At 36.6% G+C, this 27,645-nt stretch overlaps 2 protein-coding genes across 5 annotated transcripts in view; both read left to right on the top strand.

The window, feature by feature from the left end:
- The window catches only part of FAM184A (family with sequence similarity 184 member A), a 68,046-nt gene extending 59,681 nt beyond the window's left edge, over nt 1-8,365 (top strand). Inside the window, exons 15-19 of one of the 4 annotated variants that reach the window (XR_011557416.1) lie at nt 221-338; nt 1,111-1,215; nt 5,038-5,237; nt 6,023-6,113; nt 6,732-8,365. Coding sequence is in view for 1 of the 4 variants with exons in the window: in XM_070733433.1 (XP_070589534.1) it covers nt 221-338; nt 1,111-1,215; nt 5,038-5,237; nt 6,732-6,813 (505 nt within the window). In the remaining 3 variants the exon portion in view is untranslated. The remainder of the gene's footprint in view (nt 1-220; nt 339-1,110; nt 1,216-5,037; nt 5,238-6,022; nt 6,114-6,731) is intronic. The other 3 variants (XR_011557417.1, XR_011557418.1, XM_070733433.1) reach the window with 3 other exon arrangements.
- Nucleotides 8,366-15,890: 7,525 nt separating this feature from the next.
- MCM9 (minichromosome maintenance 9 homologous recombination repair factor) overlaps nt 15,891-27,645 on the top strand; it is a 49,514-nt gene continuing 37,759 nt past the window's right edge. The window contains exons 1-6 of the mRNA XM_070733431.1: nt 15,891-16,043; nt 18,231-18,408; nt 19,434-19,751; nt 21,637-21,953; nt 24,746-24,827; nt 26,107-26,307. Of these exons, the coding sequence (XP_070589532.1) occupies nt 19,439-19,751; nt 21,637-21,953; nt 24,746-24,827; nt 26,107-26,307 (913 nt within the window). The 5' untranslated portion in view covers nt 15,891-16,043; nt 18,231-18,408; nt 19,434-19,438. The remainder of the gene's footprint in view (nt 16,044-18,230; nt 18,409-19,433; nt 19,752-21,636; nt 21,954-24,745; nt 24,828-26,106; nt 26,308-27,645) is intronic.

The raw sequence follows: 27,645 nt of genomic DNA, 5'->3' as shown, positions 1-27,645 counted from the left end.
ATTTATTATAATTTTATTATTAAGGTTATGTTGTAACTGTAAATTATGACATTTTCTTTAGCATAGCCAACAAAAAGATGTTTATAGGTATAAATCTATACCTCTTTTTATATGTGATAGAATTATTTATTGAATCAATCTGATAATATGGATTTACAGTATTATCTTTTAACTTTGACTCATTATTAATGCATTGGTGATACTTTTGTCTTCTATAAAGTTTAGAAGAAATGGAAGATAAATATCAAAACAGGGAACCAAGGCCAGAAGACCTGCAGCTTATTGCAGAGCTAAAAGACCTGATTGCTGAGAGGGATCAGCTGATAAAGAAGCTGATTGTAAGATAATTTGGTGGTCTTTATTTTGAGCATGTGAGACGCTAATATTTTTTGTGAAATATTCCAAACACCTATATTACATGTGAAAGACAACATGAATCTAAATGAAAATGACTTTTAGTTTTAATTTCAATTATCTAAATTGCATACATTATTCCATATCTCTTTTTGTACTCTTAAACAGTTGTTCATAATTTAGTCTTTAAAATAATTTAATTCTATTTAATCTATTTATTCTGTTTAGAAGAAATATTTACTGGAAATGTTACTTATAAAATTGTATCTTTTGTACTCTGGATAAATCACAATGCTAGAGAAATTTTAACGTTGGGGGATGGTACCTTTTCCTTACTGGTTGGCATCAATATAAACAATATCTATTCTGATGTGTTTTCTAATAAGAAGATTCTAAATTTTGCTGATAAGAAATTTGCTAATATGAATTATTTGCAGCTTCCGATACCACAATAGGAGAGAGCAAACATTTGTCTTACAAAGTCTTTGAACTCAATGCAAAATTAGAATGCTAATGCTGCCATAGAGAAGCATTATAAGAATCTCACAAATTATTACATAAATTATTTTATTATTATTATTTATTAGATTTGTATGCCACCACTCTCCGTAAATGGAACAAATGTTGCCAATTTTAGTTCAGCTTTAACAATTCCATATTTGAAGTATTTTCAGTGAATAAAGTTTGGTCATACTAGCTAAATAATCACAATTGAATATACTGAAAACAACATGAACATATTCTTTTCTTTATTAGGATGACAAAAAATTCTATCAACTGGAACTAGTCAATAGGGAGACTAACTTCAACAAAGTGTTTAATGCAAGTCCTAATGTTGGTGTTATTAATCCTCTAGTAAAGGTATGGAACATGATTATTACCTTAAAAGTAGAAAATGTGGGTTGGTAAAATAACAGAAGTCCATTAACAAACATTAGGCAACAACACAATATGCTCAAATTTTCTTAGTGAAAAATATAAATTCCCATATGATTTTATACAGTAGAACTGTGGCTGTTAGGGGATTTTTTGATGTGTTCAATTTAGAGTAATTTTTTAAACAGGATATGTATGCTTTTATAATACATTTAAGATAGGAATTTTTTTAAAGCAACAATTCCTTAGAGCAGTGATGGCAAACCTTCTTTCCATTGGGTGCCTAAAGAGAGTGTGTGTGCGCTATTGCACATGCCCGAGTGCTCACACCCATAATTCAGTGCCCAGGGAGGGCAAAAACAGCTTTCCCCACGCCCCCAGAGCGCTCAGTAGGCTCGTGTTTAACCCTCCCTAGGCTCCAAAAGTTTCCCTGGAGCCAGGGGAGGATAAAAATGCCCTCCCCCATCCTCCAAGAGACTCTCTGGAAGCCAAAAATGCCCTCCCAAAGCCTCTGTGAGAGTCAAAAATCAGCTGGCCGGCACACACATGCACGTTGGAGCTGAGCTAGTGCAACGGCTCACGTGCCAGCAGATATGGCTCCGCATGCCATCTGTGGCACCCATGCCATAGGTTCACTATCACTGCCTTAGAGTCATACTCAATCCCTGGTAACTTCCTGACATCCTTTAATCCTCATAGCAGCAATACATAGAGATTATTTCATGCTGCTATATTTTTTACTTCCTGGCCTCCTTTATAGGCTGTTGATGAGTCATCCAAGCACTAATTTATTTTGAGCTTGTTTAGCATTGGAGGTGGTTCTATCACCTATGTTGGTACTATATTTTAGAATACTTTTTTTTTTATTTCTCAGAAACAGTTTGTTCCTGACAATTTTTTCAAACTACATTGCTTATAATACCCATTTTTGCAATTGCACTTTGCTCTTTCAAAATCAAATTTTGATATTTACTTGGTTTAGCATTTACTAATGGTGTAGTTAATTAGATAGGAAAACTTAGTTAACAGTAAGAAAATTTTAGTAATTTTTTATAAAAGAACCAAATGTCACAACCAGAAGAAAAAGTACTGGAATCCATGTTAATCCAAAGAAAAAACTCAAAATCCACAGTTGAAGAATACTTGGAATTATTGAATTGACTTGAAGTATTAAAAAATATGGAAATCATGTGCTATATTCTGTTTTGGTACATAAAGTAAATGATATTTAATGTTAGGAAATATGAATGATTATTGCTAAAATAATTCAAAATTTTATATTTTAGTACATTTCTTAAATAATATATTTATTTATTTACTTATTTATTTATTACTTGGATTTGTATGCCGCCCCTCTCCGAAGACTCGGGGCGGCTCACAACATGTAAAAAGACAAATCATAAGTAATCAACAATTTTAAATTTTAAAGATTTAAAAAACCCCACAAACTAACAGACTCACACACAAGCATACCATATATAAATTCAACGTGCCCAGGGGGGGGATGTTTCAATTCCCCCATGCCTGACGGCAAAGGTGGGTTTTAAGAAGTTTACGGAAGGCAGGAAGAGTAGGGGCAGTTCTTATCTCCGGGGGGAGTTGGTTCCAGAGGGCCGGTGCCGCCACAGATAAAACGTATCAGGAAAGACTTAATGAACTCAATCTGTATAGTCTGGAGGACAGAAGGAAAAGGGGGGACATGATCGAAACATTTAAATATATTAAAGGGTTAAATAAGGTCCAGGAGGGAAGTGTTTTTAATAGGAAAGTGAACACAAGAACAAGGGGACACAATCTGAGGTTAGTTGGGGGAAAGATCAAAAGCAACATGAGAAAATATTATTTTACTGAAAGAGTAGTAGATCCTTGGAACAAACTTCCAGCAGACGTGGTAGATAAATCCACAGTAACTGAATTTAAACATGCCTGGGATAAACATATATCCATCCTAAGATAAAATACAGAAAATAGTATAAGGGCAGACTAGATGGACCATGGGGTCTTTTTCTGCCGTCAGACTTCTATGTTTCTATGTTTCTAAGGCTCTTCCCCTGGGGCCCGCCAACCGACATTGTGGCAACAAGTGAAAGAATTATATTCTTATACTTCCTAATATGATGCTGAGTTAATAATAGATCCCTTTTTGTACAATTATCGTGTATTTTTCATTTACATTTTATATACTGTACATTGTTATTTCCAATTGATACTCTCCTAGAACTGGCTATAACACAGAAAGTGAACATTTCTTTAGAATCTCATACTTGATTTCTCTCTTCCTGTAATGGCAACTTGATAGCTGACTAAATCAGCTACTTTAAACATCTGTCCAAACTCATCACACCCATGTTAGGGATGGTGATTGGTTTTTATTTTCCAATTAACATGTGGTGTTTGATAGGAGAGGAAAGTATTTTTATGCAGAAGTGCTATGATCCCTTCCCCGATTCCAAAAACAGTGTGCGTGGAGACCAAAAAAGAGCATTGCATTTTGGGTGGCAGACAGCTCTGGTTGCACACCCCATTTTTGGAATCAAGCAGGAAAGAGTTTTGGGGCAGCAGCACTCGCCAGAACTGCCCACTTTTTTTGGTCTCTGCATGCCTCCATTTTTGGAATTGGGGAAGGGATCGCGGTGCTGCTGCCTGAAAACACTTTCCTCCACAGGCCAAGTGGCGAGCCATCCTGCCTTATTCCTGCACAATGCCAACCAAGCCCCCACCTTCCCCTGGTCGCGAGAGGACGTGAGGATCCCCACCACCTGTAACCACCCAAAAATGTAATGTGCGGAGGCCAAAAACCTTCGAAGGGTGGGGGTGGGTGGGTGGGGCTACACTTGACCCTCTTTTTGGGAGCAAAAAAGACATGTCTTATACTCCAAAAATATGGTAACTTTTCATCGTGGCTTGCTATTAATTGATAGTGGTTTCCCCATCTATTTGATGTTCAAGAATATAAAAAATGAGTTAATTATACCTGGTAGACCAAAATTATGTTTCAGATTATTCTGATTCTGAATCAGTAACTTTAGCAAAGTAATAAAGAACAGATATACTTGAATGATATTGAAAATAGGGAGCAGATTTTTCTGTGAAAATCTGAAAGTTGTGGAATTAAAACCCTTGATCTAATCAAAAGATTTGTAATTTTTTAAGAACTATCCTATAGAACAGTTCATTTAAGTGGGGCCTTATGTGGCTATTTGAAGCATTTTATTCAACTCTTCACCTATTTTTATTCAGCTGACAGAATATAAGAATTTGGTACCAATATGGCAATATCTGCTATATTCTCTCATCAGTTAAATCCAGAAAAATAAAATAAATACAAATTAAATATTTTTGTTGCAAGTTCTTTTTTCCCTGAGAAATGAAATGTACTGGGCCAAAGTTGCTTATAATCCTAGTTATTTATTTGTTGTTTTTTAATTTGTCACTTCCTATGAAAATATTTTGAAGCCGGATTGAATTCGTTTTATAGGAACCATAATTATATAAGGAAATAACTGCAAATAGGATAGAAAGTAAAGTCAGGGTTTTTTGATACACTTAAAACTTTCCAATTTTTTGGTTGGGAGTTTTGAAATTATAACAACACCGTTAGTTTTAACAGAAGTTTTAACAGAAAAGTAGTTTCCACTGTTCTTCACGAATTGAAGCTAAATAAACCAAATCTACTAAAATTATTGAAAAGTCAAGCATAGTATTGCATCAATCTCCAAACCATTAATAAAGAGTAATCATTTAAAACATCTCAGTAACTTCCTGATTTGTACACTCCCTTCCCCACATGTGTTATTTTTAATGCAGCAAAAGAAGAAGAATGATAGATCAGCAAACAGGTTTGTGAGTGTCCCCAATCTAAGTGCTTTGGAATCTAGTGGAGTGGGCAATGGACATGCTAACCGCCTGGACCCTATTCCTAATTCATCCATCCACGATATTGAGTTCAACAGCAGCAGACCACTTCCACAACCAATACCACCCAAAGAGCCCAAGATGGTTTTGAGGTGAGCAGAGCCTCACCAGTTTTTGATTTTCTTTTCCTAACTTGGAAAACAAAAATTGATTTCTTTTTAGTTGAACCGCCCCTCCCTCCCCCCAACATGGTTTAAGAATACTGGAGTATGGATATTACTTTAGTGTCATAATTTTCACACTATTTTAAACCTCTTTATAGTATCCCTTTTGATTGTAAAGCTTGTTGAAATGTGATTCCCCCAATGTCTTATTTCCCTAAAAATTTTGAAGTGTTATATTATTACCAATGCATTGTGTGCTTTCAGTTATTTACCTTTATGAACAATTGTGTTAAATGTTTGTTATTTCTACCTGCCCTTCAAGAATGTTACAATCCCCCAAATCAAAATGGTATTTTGTAATGGTGCCTCCAACAAAATATTTACCATATTAGATTTGTATCGATTTTCCTCACCACAGAAAAAAATATTTTTTGAAAACAAGCTTTGAGTGTATGTGAATATTGTATGTGCATGTATTACATACCATTTAATGCTATGCTTCAGCATTAAAATATCAAGCTCCACTTTACATTACAATTTGAATGTTTTAATTATAACTGAAATATCATTATATAATGTTTGACATCCTGGAAAAGTAAATGTTTCTTTATTCTGATTTAATTCTGATTTAATGCAATACACAAAGCTGGGGCAGAAAATAGAATAGGAAGTTTGCACTATAATAACATTTTATTTCTTAACTTGAAATAGGAATCCCATAAAATTTAATCTTCCTTATTTTCCCTTTGCATGTAAAATGCATGTATGCTCAGACGCCATTAACAAGCATGTGCATGAATTCATGAACTTTGATGACGGAGTTGCCTTACAAATTATTGTGTTCCCTGATAATTCCTATAAACGGTAGGGATTATTTTAAAATTCTAGCTCTAAAATTTAATTATACTAAAGCAATAAAGTATATGGAGTTATTATATCATACAGGTTTACTTGATAATTGTGAATAAAAATGAGCTTGCTTTGTACTGAATCCCTTGTTCTATTATATGTGATTCCACATGCATGCAATTTCAATAATTTACTGTGAGTGTGTAATGTTTAAAGTATGTAATTGTTCAGTGACAGATAATTCAGCATGTCCTAGAGAATATGATGCTTGCATCATATTTGACAACTAACTTGACCAGAAGAAAAGGATGCTAAAAGAGGATGCTCTAAACAAACATTCCCTTGCTCTTGCTTTTTTTTTTCTTTTTGACAAAAGCAGCAACTCCATTCCCCCCCAAAAAACACTATTTTTCTACCCTGCTGTGTGGCTTAGTGACTTGTCTATGCTGTTGATGCTCTCCAATGGAGTGGATGACGGAAGGTGAAAATGGGGAATTAAACTACCTCACAGACTAATGTGACTTTGAAATTATAAAAGTTGATTCTGTGCTGTTTTTGTATGCTTTTTCCAGGCAATTTGCACCTTGACTCTTGGTTGTGGGTTAAATCTGTCTTTTCTTTTTATGAATCTAGCCCTCCTCAGACTGAAGCTTCCCCAATGGCTTCACCAGATCCACAACGTCAGGAATGGTTTGCTCGTTACTTCACATTCTGAGAGATTATTTTGAATGGCACAGCATGGTGTGGACTGTACTGTTCATAATAGCATGACCTTAAAATAAACCCTTATGTGAAACAAGCTTCCTTGTAATATGTCAAACACTGTGAATGAGAACGTATTTGTCTCTCTGATTTGAAAATGCACTCTATTTTATGTGATACTTGTTGGAATCACTTGATATAGTTATATAAATGTGCTTAATGACACTTATTTTTATTTAAAATTGAAAAGTATTTAAACTTTGTAATTATTGCATAATAAAATTTCATAGAAGAAATGCAATCTTTCCTCCACTTTTCCTATAAATATGTACTTTCTTTAGTTTCAGAGGTTTTCACAACCCATTTCTCTTTTAAATGCAATTAATTGCATGGCTATTATATATTAAAATAAATTGTTAACAATTAAAAAATCAGAAAATGACAAAATATGTTTAAATCCATATATTTTTAATTAACTTAGAGAACTGACTTTAAAAATTTTGGTTTATTCTAAAAGTGTGGACGACTGCTAAATTATAATAATATATAAAGCTAAGTGGTGATAAGATAATAGTAAGAAAAATGACGGATATTTTAATGTTGAAATTCATCAACTTTTGTCATAAATATTTTATAAATACATGCAGAAACAATGCTCTTTAGACATTTAACTTTTGGGGTTACTACATTAGGTAATGCTGTTATTAATAAAGTGAATTTATGGAAAGTTGCATTTTGAAGATATTATCCTTTGGGGTAAAACTCAGGCAATGAAAAAATAGTGCTAAACAAAATAATTATGCATAATAAAGCATGCAAATCTTTCATTAGAGTTCCAGCATAAATGTTAACATTTTTCTCTTCCATTACAAAATCCATGACCATGTAATCTTTTTCACCTGGAGAATGAGCCTGATTTTCCACTCTATTACACTTGTCTTATAATTGTGCAGGTTTTCTGAGCGAAAAGATGTAATATGCTGGCAAATCTGGTTTTTATATATTTTGTTGATACTATTGCTGTTATTTCCAAGATTACCACAATAAAATTAACACTGGTAATCTCAGGGAGAAATTTTTCTTTGTTTTATGAATGTACTTTTAAGATCTGATCTTTGTATGCATAAAGGGGGAGTAGGGAGATTGCGTGGTTATTTTTAAACAGTTTTTATTCTTAGATACAAAAATATAGCTCCATTATTTCTGCTAAAGCCTGACTGCGTCTTCCCATTATGCAACAGCATAATCAATCAATGGTACCACCAATAATATAGTGAATTTTATATGTAGCATATGTACAAAAGATTTATATGTTTTCATATAAAATGTCCTAATCAAACTTTTCAAATTGTACCTCCTGTAAACTCATCCTGAATGCTTTACTGGAAGCAGTGTTCTAATGCTTTCCTGCTAATCTAAAGCAGTATTTGGCAGATATTCTATGGTCTGTGTAAAGGTATATACAGCCTTTACATTAGAAGAAAGCCATATTAAGTTAAAGTTGGATTTCTTGGCTGTTACCTATAATAAAATATACTAGATAATTTTGCAATGATGATCCAAAATACTGTTGTGTTATGTTTTTCTTCTTTAAAAGTGTATGATTTATTTATCTTAATACCAAAGGATTAGGTGGTGTGTGCCACAATGCTATGGTTAACATGTTGAATTAGAAGTACAGTAGGCAATCCCAAACTGAAATAGATCCACAACCATGGAAACTCATTTGGTAACTTTTATCCATTTGCCTTCTCTGAGCCCAGTTTCCCTTGTGGTTGTTGAGACAAGAAAATAGAGGAAGGATACCATATACAGTGTTCCCTCGATTTTTGCGGGTTCGAACTTCGTGGAATGTCTATACCACGGTTTTTCAAAAATACTAATTAAAAAATACTTTACTTTTTTCCCCTCTATACCACGGTTTTTCCCACCCGATGATGTCATATGTCATTGCCAAACTTTCATCTGCCTTTAAAAAACATTTTTTAAAATAAACTTTAATAAATAAACATGGTGAGTAATAATCTAAATGGTTGCTAAGGGAATGGGAAATTGTAAATTTAGGAGTTTAAAGTATTAAGGGAAGGCTTGGGATACTGTTCATAGCCAAAAATAGTGTATTTACTTCCGCATCTCTACTTCGCGGAAATTCGACTTTCGCGGGCGGTCTCGGAACGCATCTTCTGCGAAAATCGAGGGAAAACTGTATATCATCTTAGGCTCCTAAGGAAAGATGGGATAATAAATCAAATGTTAAATTTCAAAACTATAATAGTATTTTAATGTTCCTATTCACATTTTTAAACTTTATCTAGTGTAATATTAATAAAATCAGCTTGTCTTCTATACTGAGAATATGGAAGAAGACATGTTCATTTGCATAATATTTCACTCTGACGCAGCAAATTACTACAAGACAGAAACTGTTTTGTCACAAAACAGTCATTTCATATCAATTTTAAATACAGTCCTCAAATTAATAAGCTAACCCTCAAAATAGTATCTGTTAATTCATACTATGAATCTGTTAATTCATAACAACTTGCTTTCATATTATATATCAAAACTATGGAAAATATTCAAAAGAGTTTTGCAAAGCAAATCACTGTAAGCAAAACTCTTCTCCACAATATATTAAACAGTCATATCCTTCAGAAAGTCAGAAAGTTTGCATGGCTACTGCAAAAGCTGCTTCCAGGATGTGTAGATATCTTTAAACTCTGATAGCACCAAAGTAACTGTATATGGCTCATCAATGGGAGACAGCCTTCAAAGCAGGTTTACATCCTTTCCCAAGGTACAGTTACTTTAATACCTCAAGGATGAGTGCATCACCATGCCAACGCACTTTGCAAGGCACCTTTTTCAAGATTTCACAAATCCTATTTTGTAGGAAGGTTAAAGTGAGCTTTAAAAAAACCCAGTCATATGAGATGGCACATAGATAAAGTACCCTCCTTGCAGTCTAGTCATTTTTTTCAACAATTTATTATAAAAATTCAGTTTCCAATTAACCTTGAACAATACAATATACGGTATTCACATTAACTTATAAGGCTCAACCTATACATGTAAAAGTTCTGTAAAAAGCAATCTGCTAATACTGTGATCTCCAATATGGCAACTAGGAATGCTAGCGCTCTTGCTGTGCAACAGGTTCTATGCTGCTTTTTATAATTTTTTAATTTTAAAAAATGGATGCTGCTGCAAAATGAATTACTAGTCTTCAGAGCTGTTTTAATGCCTGGGAGCACCTCTGATTATTCTAGAAGTTTACTTTTATAATAGTAGCTTAATGCATAGCTTTTAATAGCAATATCACTTATACTTACTTATCGCTTCATTGTGCTTTTACAGCCCTCTCTAAGTGACTTACAGAGTCACCATATTGCCCCCAACTATAGGTCCTCATTTTACCCACCTCGGAAGGCTGGAAGGCTGAGTCAACCTTGAGCCAGTGAAATCTTAACTACTGAACTGCAGCTAGCATTCAGCTGAAGTAGCCTGCGATATTGCACTCTAACCACTGCGCATCTCAGCTCTTATAATACACTTTTAATAATACTCTTTAAGTATTAAATGTTATGTACAGTATTTTGAAGTCACATACAGTATCCTCAAGACAACATACATTATGTGGCATCAACGTGTCACTTTCTAAAACTATATATTTAAAAGCATACATATGAGAGAGCAGCATAAGTTTCATTACTGTACCCTTAGCTTCATTTCTACAAATATAAACACTGGTAGATTGAGAAATCTATTTTATTTGTTTTACCTTTTTACTTTGCAAACTTTTTAAGACATGACAAGGAATCTCACACTATCATAAACTGATACTTTATGAGTTCCTTTCCTTGTAATGTCTTAAGGGAGAAATGGTATTGCTGTTTTATTATTCAAGCACCTTACTCGATTTACAACATTTGACAAAGATTGTTCTACAAACATTGGGACAAACAATGCTTCTGACCTTAAAGCTTCTAAACATCTAAAAGAAAAATGCTAGTTTTAAAGTTTGCCTTCAAAATCTAGTCAGTTTGACTGTCAAAGCTAGAAATGCCCAAATTATTCCTATATCTTGAACCTACTCCAATATTTCCTCTAGAATTTCTTAATGTACAGTTGGCCCACTTGACATTTTCCAGTGGGAGCAGAAGATGTCATTTTCCATTTGTAATTGTTGGCTTTTAATCCTGGTATTCTCCTCGGATCTAAAAGGATCTGAAATTAAGTTTGAGACCCTGTAAAAAAATTTCCCTGCATATCTGAAACTTGAAATTCCATGACTTTTTCTCATTTGAGGGGTTCTTGCTAAGGGTGGTGGGGTTTTTTAGGGGGGGTAGTTTTTGCTGGGCAAAAAAAGTTACCAATGTTACCCTCCAGATCCTTTTAGACCCTGAGTATAAAAGGGTTGGTTCTAGCTACTGGAATGGTCTTTTTGAATACTTTTTTCACTAGTATGCTAATTTGAACATTTCTGAACACAATGAAATGAAAATTGAAATGAAAAAATTAATGCTTATTTGTTTATTCTGCCGAGAAAAGCCTGCCCCCTGGCTGTGTGCAATTATTTCAATTTATAAATAGATTACCCTGCAAAATACTTTTTTTTTTCATTTCATTTTTCATTTGTTTGTGATCAGGGATGTTCAAATTAGTGTACTAGTGAAAAAGGTATTCAAAAAACCCATTCCAGTAGCTAGAACCAACCTTTTTATACTTCGGGTCTAAAAGGACCTGGAAGAGCACAAGTATATAATCTTTGCGAACATCATTTTTTCTCATTTCAATTTTCATTTCATTATGTTCAGAATGTTCAAATTAGAATGCCAATGCCGAAGATGGTCAAAAAATTCTGATTTTGCAGGCTAATCGAGATAAAATTGCACAAAAATGGGCGAGCTTTTATGAGCAAAATAAACAAATAAGCATTAATTTTTTCACTTCAATTTTCATATCATTGTGTCCAGAAATATTCAAATTAGTTTCCCAATACCAAAGATGGTCAAAAAAGTCAGATTTTGCAGCCTAATCTAGATGAAAATGAACAAAATTTCACAAAAATGGGGGGGCAGGGTTTAATGACGAAAATAAATAATCGTTAGCTTTTTCACTTCAATTTTCATTTCATTGTGTTCAGAAATGTTCAAATTAGTATACTAGTGAAAAAAGTATTCAAAAAAACCATTCCAGTAGCTAGAACCAACCTTTTTTACTCCAGGTCACATATGACCCGGAGGACTCCAAGTGTTCAAAACATTTTCTTTTCATTTCATTATGTTCAGAAATGTTCAAATTAGTATGCCAATGCCAAAGGTGGTCAAAAAATTCTGATTTGGCAGGCTATTCTATCTATAAATTGAAAAAAGTGCACACAGCCGTGGGGGGGGGGGTCGTGAGCAAAATAAACAAATAAGCATCAATTTTTTCATTTCAATTTTCATTTTATTATGTTCAGAAATGTTCAAATTAGTTTCCCAATACCAAAGATGGTCAAAAAAGTCAGATTTTGCAGCCTAATTTAGATGAAAATGAACAAAATTTCACAAAAATGGGGGGGGCGGGGTTTGATGAGCAAAATAAACAAATAAGCATTATTTCTTCCACTTCAATTTTCATTTCATTGTGTTCAGAAATGTTCAAATTAGTATACTAGTGAAAAAAGTATTCAAAAAGACCATTCCAGTAGCTAGAATCAACCTTTTTATACTCCGGGTCTAAAAGGACCTGGAGGGTAACAAGTGTATAGTAAATGCGAGGAGGGTACCAAGGTTAAATGATATACAACTTTAATGGAAAACCCTGTTGTAAGTAGGAAACATCTGGAAGTTTTTACAAGGACAATTATAGGACAATAGACTTATCCAGAAAGTTCCAGCACTATCACACTAAATGGTACAGAAAAGGCCCAAAAATATAAGGCTTTTTATTTATTGATTGATTTTTTGATTTGATTTGATTTGATTTGTATGCCGCCCCTCTCCATAGACTCGGGGCGGCTCACAGCAATAATAAAAACAATGTACAACAAATCTAATATTTAAAAATACCTAAAAACCCCTTATTTAAAAAGCAAGACATACACACAAACATACCATGCATAAACTATATAGGCCTGGGGGAGATGTCTCAATTCCCCCATGCCTGACGGCAGAGGTGGGTTTTAAGAAGTTTACGAAAGGCAAAGAGGGTGGGGGCAATTCTAATCTCCGGGGGGAGCTGGTTCCAGAGGGTCGGGGCTGCCACAGAGAAGGCTCTTCCCCTGGGTCCCGCCAGACGACATTGTTTAGTAAATGGGACCCAGGGAAGGCCAACTCTGTGGGACCTAACTGGTCACTGGGATTCGTGCGGCAGAAGGCGGTCCTGGAGATATTCTGGTCCGATGCCATGAAGGGCTTTATAGGTCATAACCAACACTTTGAATTGATTTGTTCATGCAGTCATCCAATCCCTTCCATGAGCCTATAATTCAGACTGACATAATTTCCCATGAAGAAATGTTGTATCCTGCAGTATCCTGCAGTAATTTTTCCACTGTAGTGCCTCTTTAAAAATATGCAGTTCTTTTTAAGTGTGCATAATCCTGTAATGCTTCTTGTAAGCAAAATCAAGTAAAAGAGCAGTGTAAAGTTTGAGACATTGCAATAGAAAAATATTCAGCTCTTCTAATTCTAGGGCTACATGTGTGTTAACTGATACCAACTCACTAGGAACCCTAAATAGACAGTTGATCCAAAAAAGTAAAATGCTGGGACATGAAGATCATGGCTCGTACTTGGGATTCAAGTCTTAACTTTCCAGAGGATTCCCCACGCTGCTTCATTTTGTGTGTTTTCCCCCCCTTGTGCCTTAATCAACAAAGATCTCTTCGCACTATATTACTTTTGGTGTGTGTTTATGCTTTCTAGACAGTGATTTGTGGCAACACCCTGAACAAGCTCCTGTGGTTTTCTTGGCAAAATATGAGTCTTGGTGACGCAGTGGTTAGAGTGCAGTACTGCAAGCTGCTGACTGCTGGCTGTAGTTCACCAGTTCAAATCTCACCAGGCTCAAGGTTAACTCAGCCTTCTATCCTTCCAAGGTGGGTAAAATGAGGACAGATTGTTGGGGGCGATATGCTGACTCTGTAAACCGCTTAGAGCAGTGGTTCTCAACCTTCCTAATGCCGCGACCCTTTAATACAGTTCCTCCTGTAGTGACTCCCAATAATAAAATTAGAGTGGTACCTCTACTTAAGAGCACCTCTACTTAAGAACCATTTTCTACTTAAGAAAATTTGAGAGCGGCACAAAGGCCCGGCCAGTTTCCTGCCATTCCCCCTTTAGTCCCGGCCATCTGGACTGCCAGAGAAGCCTTTTGTTGGAGTTTAAGGAGGCTTTGGCAGTCCAGGGCGAACAAAGCATTTTCCTTTCTCTGGGTGCTTGGATAGGGAATAAACCTCTGCCAGCGCCCAGAGAAAAGAAACGCTCCCTTCGCTCTGGGCAGCCGAGGAGTCACCACAATGAAGGTAAGGTGCCGGCTACAAAGTGAGAGAGCAAGAGGAGCCCTTCAGCATGGGAAGGAAGAGACAGCAGGTAGCAGCAGCAGTAGCCGGTATATGGGAGGCATTGTACGCAAGGCAGCCTCACGTCGCCTCAGTCCCTTTTTTTTAAGCCTTAAAGTTTTGGATTTTTTTGATTCCCCTCCCCTTCCTTTGGCAGCGCCTGTCATCCTCTTCTTCTTCCTCCTCCTCCCACCCAAATTCCAAGCTTTTATTTCTTGCCTAATTGGTTTGCACGTATTATTTGCTTTTACGTTGATTCCTATGGGAAAAATTGCTTCTACTTAAGAACGTTTCTACTTAAGAACCTGGTCACGAATGAATTAAGTTCTTAAATAGAGGTACAGTACCACTGTATTAGGAAACTCGGGGATGGGTTCTAACTTACCTTGCTGCTGGTTTGCTTCCTCCCACGCTGAGTGGCTACACCTGAAGGGTGTGTGTGCTTTGTATCAGTGCCGATTTTTTTAAAAAAAATTCAGGGAAACAAGATGGCAATGCATGAGCAGGGCTGGAAATTTGGCTTTGCATGTGCTCAGAAGTTCCCATGTGATACAGATGTGGGAATTATTATTTTTTTTTTTTACAATAGTCTATTTGCATGTGAGTGAACCGGCCTGGACACAGAAGTCTCAGTTCCCAAGAGCATCAGAAATATATGTGTTTGCCAATGGTCTTAGGCGAATCCTGTGAAAGGGTTATTTGACCCCCAAAGGGGTCCCAAAACACAGGTTGAGACAAGCTGGCTTAGAGAGGGATGTAAAGCACCGTGAAGCTGTATATAAGTCTAAATGCTATTGCCACCCTGCTTTTTCCTACTGCTCTGAAAATGACCGGCTATCTTTGTGTACTACCCCGACCTACTTGACTGACTGAATAAACAAACAAACTGTCTCATCCGCTTTCTAGCCTGTTACCTTAATCCCTACAGGGAATTTTACTGCAGAAAAAGTAATAATACAGTATAGACAAGGAACAGATGGGGGAGGGGGAGAACAGCCATCGAGTTTCTTTTTTTCTCTCCCTTTCTGATCTGCAAGAGCAGTGTTTCCCAACCTTGACAAGTTGAAGATATCTGGACTTCAACTCCCAGAATTCCGTTCGCTGGCTGGGGAATTCTGGGAGTTGAAGTCCAGATATCTTCAAGTTGCCAAGGTTGGGAAACACTGTGCAAGAGAAACAACGTTTCTCCCCCCCCTCCCCTCCCTTCCCGGTCAAAATCACGGTGGCTTCCCGTTGCCTAACTAACTGGAAGACGGCTTCAATTCCCACTCTCCAATTTTAAAAGTTCGATCCCGCAGCCCACCTGCTCCACCTCACGCCTATTCACGGAATAACAGTTTATTTTACAACCCAGTCAAAGAGGTGAACTACTGAGAACGGAGCGGGCAAGCCTGTGGCGCATTTTCGTCGAAGGGGTTAAATTAGTCAGCCAGGCCCGGCCATCCTGCGAGCCCTCGCGCCCAGGGGTAGCACAGACAGAGCGACGGAGGCGGCGGCGGCGCAGCAATACAGATAAAAGTCCCCCGCCCTTTCCCCGCCTTGCCATCCAGCGGCGGAGCCGGAGGAGACGAGCCAATCTTCGCCGGTCCCGCCTTCTTCTCCTCCCCCTCCTCCCGAATGGTTCCTGCCGCTCCTTTTTGCCGCCAGACCTGCAAAAGGTTTTCCCGCCAGCTCTAAGTCTCACCATGAGGATGGTAAGTCGCATGGCGTGAGAGGGAAGCGTCCCGTGCCCCCCCCCCGGAGGATTCAAGCTGCCCCTCTTTTGCAACGCGGGTCTCTGTTTTGTCCTCCACCGATCCGGATTAACCCGTCGGCGTGAAACTTGAGGGCCAAACTTCGCCTGCCCTCTTTATAAATTAACCGCTCGGAGCTTGTCCGCCCCTCCTTCGGCTCCGCCCTCCATCCCTTCTGATTTTCTAACCGGGCTCTTTACAATAGCAATAAGGCTTAGAATGTATAGACGGGTTCACAGCGCTTGACAGCCTTCTCAGCGGTTTACAGAGTCAGGGTCCTCATTTTACTGACCATGGGAGGGGGGAGAAGTGAATTTGAGTTCAGATTTGTTTATTTTATTTATTTATTTATTTATTAGATTTGTATGCCGCCCCTCTCCGCAGACTCGACAATTTATTTTTATTTATTTAATTTGACAAAACGTGTACAAGGTAACAGGTATGGTATAAACATAAACAATAGCAAAGTAGGTACTGTATAGGTAAATTTGGCCAGTAGGACAGGGACGGTAGGCACAATGGTGCCCTTATGCATGCCCCTTACAGATCTACAGCGATGGGGTGAGGTCGACTGTAGACAGTCTAAGGTTAAAGTTTTTATTCATTCATTCATTCATTAGATTTGTATGCCGCCCTTCTTTGAGGACTCGGGGCGGCTAACAGCATATAATATAACAATACAGTACAGTGGCAAATCTAATTAAATTTAAAATTACAATCTAAAAATCCAGTATTTAAAAACAATCATAGTAGTTCAATCATACAACATTTTATTGGCCAGGGGGCTGATACCTGATTGCCCCAAGCAATTTAGGGTTTGGGGAAGAAACCACAGTCAGGTAGGGCATTCCAGGCATTGATCACTCTTGCTAAAATCATATTTTCTGCAGTCAGGTTTTGAGAGGTTTTACATTGAGTTTGAATCTATTTTGTGCATGATGGGTAGGACATTGTGGTAGATATTTTATGAACTACATAATTTGGACAGTAAGACAGGGACTGTTTGCACAATGGTGCGCTTGCGCATATCCTTTATTGCAGGAGGAGTCAAATTTATTTTGTGACATTTTGTGATTTTTATATGCCGCCCAACTCCAGCAGGACTCTGGGCAGCTCACAATAACCACAACAGCTAAAAACAATATAAAATGTGACATAAAAACAGCAAATGATGCAAAACACATAAAAACCATGCATACCCTCAGTCATTCCCATTGTAAATAAATGACTTAGTACCAACACACACATGTACACATTATAGAAACAAACTACCTGAAGGATTGAACTATTTAATCTGGGCAAAAATCTTTGATGCATGATGCTGCCCTAACTTTTAGCAATGATTAGATCAAATTCTTATTTATTTAGTTGTTCCATATTGTCCTGCATTCAGGACTACGCTCAGAATTATTATTATTTTTACCAGTTTGGTAGATCTCCTTTCCTGGTTTCCTGGAAAATACCTGTTTTCTCTTTATTTCATTTTAAATATGCCTGGCATAATATAGGTACCTGATTAGATTGGTAATTATAAAGCACTAACATGAGTACATTTAATAAAAATAAAAATAAATGTTGTAAGTTGATAATTGAAATGAAAGTGAAAACAGAGGGAGCAGAGATAAACAAAAACGGAAATTGTTAATCTAACACCCTGTTTTTCTGCCTCTATTGGCCAGATGATTGTGGAAGGCTTGATACAATAGTTAATATGGCTCTATAGCTACTTAATGCTTTCAAGAATGCTCAGGAATCCTTTCATGAAGATCCAATTGAAATCACACCAAAAGAAACAATTTGAGATATTCTGTAGTTGCCTAATTCTTGAGGAATAAGAGGAATTTTTTCTGTTCACTGTTTCTCATATATTTATTTGCCTGCCAATTAAGAATGTTTCCAATTTTTTGATATTTTTTCTGTTCTGTGGAGTTAGTGCATTGCTGTACTGTGTTTATTAAAGTGTCCAATGCTTTAAAAACCATAAATGTGAAAAAGAGTTTTCAAAACTGAAGCTCTTCCAAACTAGATTTCTCTTACAGAATCACATTGCTTCACAGAATTTTACAGGAGATCCAGCTATTAATAATCACTCATTCATAGTTTCTCCAATTCTCTTATTTCTCTTATCAAAAAAAATTCATCAAGAAGGATAAGCTATAAGACCTTTTCATGGTTACCATCAAGAGCTATTCATCTGGAAGCAACCTTTTACAAAGAGAATAAAACTTTTTTAAAAATTGTGACCCTGAGAAGATCGACGAAGTTCTGCCCTTCCGTACATGAATAAACATTGTTTGAAAGTACTAACATGCCAACTGAACCCAAGGTGAGTTGACTCCACAGCTGCTATAGTATGTTTATCTTTGATTATTATTTGATTTGTACAGATTTTGCATTTGTTAGCTATTCTGAGTCAAACTTGTGAGCCATATAATTTGATTATACTCACACACACACACACACATATACAGTGGTACCTCTACTTAAGAACTTAACTCATTCCGTGACCAGATTCTTAAGTAGAAAAGTTTGTGAGTAGAAGCAATTTTTCCCATAGGAAAATAATGTGTGCAAACCCATTAGGAAAGAAATAAAAGCTCGGAATTTGGGTGGGAGGAGGAGGAAGAGGAGGAGGACAGCACTGCCAAAGGATGAAGATGACATGAGGGGAATAAAAAAAATACAAAACTTTAAGGCTTAAAAAAAAAGAAAGAGGGACACTGAGGCAATGAAGAGGAGCACGTGCCTCCCATACACCCGGCGCGAGGCTACCTCCCATACACTGCGCCAGAGAGAAACCCAGGCGGGCGAGACGGGGGAAACATCCTGCTCCTTTGAATGAAAGGCGGCTGCTGTTGCTACATGCTTCCCTTTCCTTCCCATGCTGAAGGGCTCCCCTCTCCTCTCACTCACTCACTTTGTAGCCGGTGTCTTTCCCTCACTGTGGTGACTCCTCAGTTTGGCCCTAGCACAAGGACAAAAGCACCAGCCTGAAGATGACGAGTGAGACCTCGTCGAAACTTTGCCAGAAATCTCTGAAACTTACACAGGAAGAAACCCGAATATGCCAAGACCCGAACTCAGAACAATCTACATATATATATATATATATACACACACACACACACATACATACATACATACACACACACACACACACACACACACACACACACACACACACTGGAGAGAATAAAAACATTTTATCCAAGAAAGGAAGCAAAATAGAGAGCAAAGATTCAGGTGAAGAGCTGAAACATAATTATGAAGCAAATTAGTTTTATGCAATGCACTAGAAACATAATTCAGTTAAGTTAGTTTAATATTGTCTTGTACCTCTTCTAATTATAGGATTCATGATGGTTTTAACTACAGAGCAAATAAACCTGATTGGACAAGTATTTGAATCATATGTTCTGGCATATCACCAAAATGACATCTTGCAGATCTTAAAGGAAAAAAATGACGATGCCCATTACCCAGTTATTGTTGATGCATTGACACTTTTTGAAACCAACATGGAAATTGGTGAATATTTTAATGCCTTCCCTAATGAAGTGCTTCCTATTTTTGATAATGCGTTGCGTAGAGCAGCTGCAACAGTGTATCAGTCAGCGTCCCAAGCTCAGGAATTCATCATTAAACAGAATCTCCATGCCAGAATATCAGGTAAATTTTATTTCTTGTGATACATCCAAATCTTGGTTAGCTTTGTAAAAAGTCTATATGTGGCAATTGTAAATGTACTTTTATAGCAAGACTATGCTTTTGATTAAGATAGCCTTACTGCCATAGTTCCCTCTAAGCTGAGCAGTGAGCAATCGCTCACTTAAAAATCATCATCAACTCAGAGTTTTCCAAACCTGCCCAGAAGCCGAGAGGGAAAGAGTGAGAGGGAAGGAGAGAGAGAGGAAGAGAGAGAAACAAATAGAAAAAAGAGAGGAAGGAAAAGAGAAAGAAAAAGAATGGGAGTAAGGAAGAGAGAAAGAAAATCAAAATCTAGTTTGAAACTAGCTCAACTATTTAAGTGGCATTTTGATATTGATAGAGTTGCCCTATTATGAGCTCACTGTTATAGACACACGGTACAATATTTTATTTCGAAATTCTCTTAGGCAAAACAGGGTGGGTTTTTTGTTTGTTTGTTTATTTATTTATTATTTCTGTGCCACTCAGACACTATACTTTTCCGCCCCCCGCCCCCCAAATTTAGAGGGAGCACTGCTTACTGCACCTGCCAAACTTGAACAATAACTTTCATAATTTCCAATTAGTATTGGTAGCTGAGGATAATTGGAAATTTTTTTAGCCAAAAAAGTCTGACTTACTGAATTCAAATCCAGGAGCAAAACTGCTGACTAGATTATTGAGAATAGGAATCAAGACTCTTTCTTGGTCCTTTCTTAACAGGTTTGGGGTGGTTTATGGAAATTCTATGCTGGTGCACACACACATATACACACCGCCTTCCTTTTCTTTCAGTGGTAATTTTCAGTATACCTCCCCAGTGCCAAGGCTATTTATTTATATATCTTTAATTATATCTACAGTACCATTGTTAGCTTGCTTTTTTCCCAGTTGCACTTGAGTGATTTAGTTTCTTTCTTTCTTAACTGATTTAGTTTCTTTTTTTCCTAGTCAATCTTCATGTCTCTAATAATTTGTTAAACAAATTGGATGGATAGACAGACAGATAGATGTAAAATATATCCACTCTGTTTATATTTTATTTCTTTGATGCTTTTTTTTACATGAGAGACTGATAGTTCTTTGAAACATTGTCTCTCTTTTTGTCTTGAAATGATTAACCTATTTTTTTTTACAATAGGTCACATATCTTAAGCCAAGTAAGAGTGGAAAGGATGTTACAGGGAAAATAAGGAAAAAACAAACTCCCATGTTAATTTTAATTAACAGATTAAATGGACAGACTAGATGGACCATGGGGTCTTTTTCTGCCGTCAGACTTCTATGTTTCTATGTTTCTATAGTAATCGATCTAAATCTATAGAAATATGATATAGCCTCAAAAAGGAACAGCAGTTCTGATGGAAGATTTTTTATTTTGTTTTAAAAATTCTGTTTTATGAAGGAATTTCAGATTGATTAATCCACTAAAAATTATATATTGCGTCTATTGTTTGCTGTTGAAGTTTTGGGTAGGAAAACTAAAATATTGTTAGGTGGTATTTCTATAATTTTTGACAAATATATCCTTAAATAAGGGATGCGTTAAAAAATGATCAGCAAACCTCTTCAACATCTGATTAGACATTGAGTTTACAGATGATACAAATCCATTATTTGTTCATTTGGTTTTAGCTCAGCATGTTATGTGTAGCCAGCCTCTTTACTTTTAAATGTTTAAGTCTTAGGCTTAGCATGTTATCCAAATAAAGTACTTGGTCCCCTGTATTTGACCATCCACACTTACCGATAAATGAAATGTGTGAACCAAAAATTCCTGAGGCCAAGTTGCTAAATCAAAATTAAGAATTAGTCGATATCGCCAGTGAAATAATCTCTCTTTGTTGTTTGCTTGTTGTTTCACCAGGTTTACCTGTGTGCCCAGAACTAACAAGAGAACACATCCCAAAAACTAGAGACGTCGGTCATTTCTTGTCAGTCACTGGCACTGTTATTCGGACTAGCCTGGTGAAAGTCCTGGAATTTGAGCGGGATTACATGTGCAACAAATGCAAACACATCTTTGTGATCAAGGCTGACTTTGAACAATATTATGCCTTCTGCCGTCCATCAGCCTGCCCTGGGAAAGAAAGTTGCACCTCCTCAAAGTTCACTTGTCTCTCTGGAACATCCTGTGCTCCCAGTCGATGCAAAGACTATCAAGAGATAAAGATTCAAGAGCAGGTTGTTTAAAAAAAAGTGTCTACACAGATTTGGTTGGCTATACATTTCTTGAGGGATTTATTTATTTATTTTGTCAAACAATTATAGGGTGGTAATTTGTACAAATAAAACATTAGATGAGTAATGATAAAAAATAACAAGACAATAGGACAGGGACGGTAGGCACAGTGGTGCGCTTATGCACGCCCCTTACAGACCTTTTAGAAAGGGAGAGAGATCAATTGTAGATAATCTAAAGTTAAAGTTTTTTTGATTAGGAGTAGAAACCACAGAATCAGGTAGTGCATTCCAGGCGTTGATTTCTCTGTTGCCGAAGTCGTATTTTTTGCAGTCAAGTTTGGAGCGGTTGACATTTAGTTTAAATCGATTTCGTGCTCGTGTGTTGTTGCGGTTGAAGGCGAAGTAGTCGTTAACAGGTAGGACATTTTGGTAAATGATTTTATGAACTATAATTAAGTCATAACGGAGACGACAGAGTTGTAAGTTGTCTAAACCAAGAATTTCAAGTCTGGCGGAGTAAGGTATTTTGTTGTGAGAAGAGGAGTGAAGGACTGTTCTTGTGAAATATTTCTGGACTCTCTCAATTGTGTTGATGTCAGATATGCAATGTGGGTTCCATACAAGTGAGCTGTATTCTAGGATTGGTCTGACAAATGTTTTGTAAGCTCTTGTTAGCAGTTCAAAATTACCAGAGAAGAAGCTGCAAAGGATTAGGTTATCAACTCTTAAATCCTTTTTGGCAATGTTGTTGCAGTGGGCTCTAGGACTTAGGTCATTGGATATGAGTACTCCAAGGTCTTTGACAGATTGAGGGTTATCAATAAGTTCAATTCCTCCAAGTTTATATTTCGTATTCTAATTCTTTTTACCAATATGTAAGACAGCATTTAGTGGTGGAGATTTGAAGTTGCCAGGTTTTAGACCATTCTGCTACGTGGTCAAGGTCTTTTTGAAGGGTAGCAGTATTGTCGGTGGTATTAAATAGTTTGACATCTGCAAAGAGAACGCAATTGCTAGTGATGCAATCGCAAAGATCGTTTATGTATAGTATGAGTAGTGTTGGTCCTAAAACACTACCTTGAGGGACACCATTGTTAACAGGAGCAGGAAGAGAAGTGGCACTTCCTATTTTGACCACTTGTTGTCTGTTAGATAGGAATGCTGTTAACCAATTGTGTCCAGAGATGCCGTAGGATTTGAGTTTCAGAAAAAGTTTGTCATGGACAACTGAGTCAAAGGCTTTGCAAAAGTCGATATAGATCGCATCAATTGGATTACCTTGGTCAAGTTGGGTGGTCCAAATGTTTTTACAGTGTAAGAGTTGTAGATTACAGGATAATTTTTTTCTGAAACCAAAATGTTTATTGGAAAATAGGTTATTAGCTTCAAGTTGGAGTGTAATGGATTGGTTTATGATTGATATAACTTTGCAGGTGACACAACACAAAGAGATAGGTCTGTAATTTTCAAAGTTGTTTGGATCTCCTTTTTTGAAGATAGGGATGACTGTGGCAAGTGACCATAGTGTGGGTAGGGAGCTAGTACTGAAAGATTTATTAAAAATTATGCTCAGAGGTTCAGCCAAGGTGGAGGAGAGCTTTTTTAAGAAGTATGCACATAGTTCATCTGGTCCAATAGATAAAGATGGTTTTAGGTTGTGTAATGCCTTTCTAACATTGTCTTCTGTAAAATCAATTTGTGTAAGATCATTGAGGTTATTTGTGGTGCGGTTAGGAAATGTTGGGTATGAGCCATTGTTGTTAACAAAGACTGAGCTGAAGAAGATGTTAAAGAGGTTGGCTTTGACTGATTCATCATTATGGTCTATGTTGTTTGGTCCTTTAAGGGGTGGGATGGGTCTAGAGTCTTTGAGTTTATTGTTAACAAAGTTGTAGAAGGCAGAAGTAGACTTTGTCCGTAGAAGGTTTCTTTCTTGGATGATGTGATAATTGGTACATTCTGTCTTTATTTGGTGACACAAATTTTTATAGCGGCTTTTAAAGTTTGAAACATGGCCTGCTTTATTTTTGCGCCAAAGAATTCTTTTTTTGGTTTGGAGTTTTCTTATTTTTATGGGTAATTTGTTTTTCTTAGTTTTGGTGAATATTAGTGGTATGTATAATTTGATGTAATAGTCTTCAGTAGTGATGCAGTCAGAGAAAATTGTGTGCCAGTCGAGAGGTGAGAGGTACTATTTATTGGGTAAATAGTAAACGCCATGTAAGATTCTTTCTCTGTGTTATGATTGCCTTTTCCATCATGTGAAAAATGTTATACAGAGAACTTAGCTGATGGAAGTGTAGAGTCACATCTAGGGCTCTCCTTGTATCTTTGTATCCCATAAATATACTTTGGAGGGCGCAAATCTTTTAAAGCAGATTTGTGGGACTATAGGGTGAAAGGATTCCATTCTGGTTATTCTCTCAGAGGGCAAGCATGCTTATACCTGGAGTGTAAATGCAAGGGAATCTGCTTCTGAATCAATCATTTAATTTTTATTACAGCCACAGACCAACACTGGAATCTGCTTATGAAGAAAGTTATATAAGATAGACTCTAATGGAAATTTAGACCAAATGAAAGCAGATTCTAAATGGTTGCTTGTCTGAATACCCACAGGTTGATCACTATTTATTTCTAGTTGATCATAACTTCTGTAAAATGGGACTCAGGGCCAATACAGTTAGGCACTGGTTCTCATCTGGTAACTTACATAAATTTAGTTGTAGTCCTTAAAACTTGTAAGTATCTATTAACCTTACAATAAAATAAATACATTTTATGTTGTCCAGGTTCAAAGGCTTTCTGTTGGAAATATTCCTCGTTCTATGATGGTGGTCCTTGAGGATGATTTAGTTGACAGTTGCAAATCTGGTGAGTTCTGTGACAGATTCTTTTGGAAAATAACTTCATTTTTAAGCATTCAGACTTAAAGAAGAATTCAATAACCTTTTAAACGGTTCTTGTCTACTACTGGTAGTAGTGTCCATGTCATTTGTTTCATTGTTGTTACATTTTTTTTGATTGCATAGCATGAAATGCCATTGTCTTAGGTGAAAACTTCAAATCATATGATAATGGTGTTTAAAGTTTCCAAGTCTCAAAAAATTCAGTAACGGAGGCATTGCAATACACACTATTCTGTGCCAACACTTTTCCACAGAATTTGAGCCGATGTGTTCAAAATATTGTTCTCAGTTAACAGTCTTTATTTTCTATGCTTTCATGTAGTTTTAAAATAAAATAAAATTTTAATTGCATGCAAATGGAGGTGGGGGAAATGGATTGTAGATTCTTCTCTGTCCTTACTTTCTTGTTCACATTGTCCTTAAACAGTCCAATAATGAGAGCTCTCTGGATTTACAAAAAGCACACAAACACACACACAGAGAGAGAAAATACAATTTGTGTTTAAAAAATATCCAATAAAATAAAATACAAAAGACATTATATAACTTAAGCAAGCTGGTCATCACTAAATACAATTAAAAGCCTGGTGGTAGCATGCTAATGTAGGAATTAGTTCAGACTCCTTGGGAAGTGTTGCATAAATAGTTCTATCATAGAAAAGGCTGTCCACCTTGTAAACATCCACTTCACCTCCTTTGGTGTGGAGAGACTCCTCAGAAGAAAATAAGGTCTGGCTAGGTACATGCAAGAGAAAGCACTCCTTCAGTTCATCTAAAACAGGTTCCAAAGTAACTGCTTTATCATATCCTTGATTCCTTCCCAATCTCCTTTTAAAGATTTGAGTTATATTGGCCTTTTTTCTAACCTTTGTGGAAGAATTCCTGTCTTTTGTGAGAAGTAGCATATATGGTCAGAAGCTTAGCACTTTTACTTAAAAAGTTTTTGAATTCCTTTAGAATCCTGGAAAGGACATTGCCTAGAAAACTATAGCCAGTTAGAGTAAACAATAATGTGCTAAATTAACAAGGACTTAGCATGACATATGAAATCATTATGTTCCCAAATGCCAATAATTACATGAGTTGATGTTTTGACTTAAGACAAAGGCATTTCACGTTGTAACATCAATATAATTATAATAGCAATGAAACAACATGTACATTACAGACAGGCAAAGTTTCTATATACTAATGTGTGCTGAATTTTTATGACAGTTCTTGGTGTTTGTTTCTGTCTCCTTTAGGTGATGACATTACAGTTTATGGAGTAGTGATGCAAAGATGGAAGCCTTTTCACCAAGATTCCCGCTGTGATGTAGATATTGTTTTGAAGGCCAATTATATTCAAGTCAACAATGAACAAATTACCGGCATCACCATTGATGAGGATGTTCGCAAAGAATTTAAAGATTTTTGGGAAAGACACAGGAATGACCCTATAACAGGTTTGGAAAACAAAATTTTAAAATGGTGCTGACAGCTTGCTTTTGAAATGCACCAATTTTATCCTTTATAATCAAGTTGTTTTCCACGCTGTCTAAAATTTGATGGGGAGCTTCATAGGTAATAATTAAAATAAATGAGCAAAAAGGATAAGAATGGTAATTTTTAAATAAAAGAATGGTGGGTAACTAGCTTAAAGCATGGCATCTTAAATTTTTATCATGCTGTGCATGGTTGGGTTGGTGTATAAAGAACAGCAGCCTTCTCCAATTTAGTACGCTATAGATTCATTGAACTGCTGCTCCCTTTATTAGTTGTATTAGCCAGGAATGATGGAAATTGTAGTCTCGGAATGCCTTAGACTGGGAGAAGATGCCGTAACATATACTGCTGTTGTGGAATTCAAATGCAGGCTTGAGCACAAATAGAATGCAAATAGCCTTGTTTATTGCTTTTTCAAAGTTGTGATCAAAGAAAAGAGCAATGCTAGCATTTGTATATATGATCAATATATTTTTACAAATTATTTCTCCCACCCAGAATTCTATATACAGTGGTACCTCTACTTAACGCCTTTACTTAAGAACTTTTCTAAATAAGAACCGGGTGTTCAAGATTTCCCCCACTCTTCTTAAGAACCATTTTCTACTTAAGAACCCGAGCCTGGAAAAATTTCCCAGTTTCCTGCCATTCCCGCTTTAATCCCGACCATCTCAGGCTTTTCTAGGATGCCAGAGGAGCCTTTCGGTGGTGCTTAAGTAGGCTTTGGCAGTCCAGAGCAAACAAAGCATTTTCCTTTCTCTGGGCGCTTGGAGAGAATAAGCCTCTGCCAGTGCCCAGAGAAAAGAAACGCTCCCTTCACTCTGGGCAGCGACTGTCCTCCTCTTGTTCTTCCTCCTCCTCCTCCCACCCAAATTCCGAGTTTTTATTTCTTTCCTAATTGGTTTGCACGCATTATTTGCTTTTACATTGATTCCTATGGGAAAAATTGCTTCTACTTACAAACTTTTCTACTTAAGGACCTGGTCACGGAATGAATTAAGTTCTTAAGTAGAGATACGACTGTACCTTCTTAAGTTGCATGTAGAGTTGTTGTAGAAGTTCCCATTCATTTCACTAGAGATACCTAATCCATTATGTGCCATTTTCTAATTAAATGAAGAAAGGAAGCTTTTGTTGATTCTGCATCTGGAGTAGAACTCTTAAGGACCAATAATAATTTCTGGAATCTTTCTTAGAATCTTTGATTCTACCCCTTTAGAATAGTAAAGCTTTACTCAATGTGTTATCTGTCTGATGTTTTCAACTACTTTTGATTATTATTAAATTTCTATGCTGCC

The sequence above is a fragment of the Erythrolamprus reginae genome, chromosome 1 (genome assembly GCF_031021105.1).
Source record: "Erythrolamprus reginae isolate rEryReg1 chromosome 1, rEryReg1.hap1, whole genome shotgun sequence".
Classification (NCBI taxonomy): domain Eukaryota; kingdom Metazoa; phylum Chordata; class Lepidosauria; order Squamata; family Dipsadidae; genus Erythrolamprus; species Erythrolamprus reginae.
The sequence above is the reverse complement of the archived record's forward strand: the minus strand, read 5'-3'. Positions and strand labels throughout refer to the sequence as shown.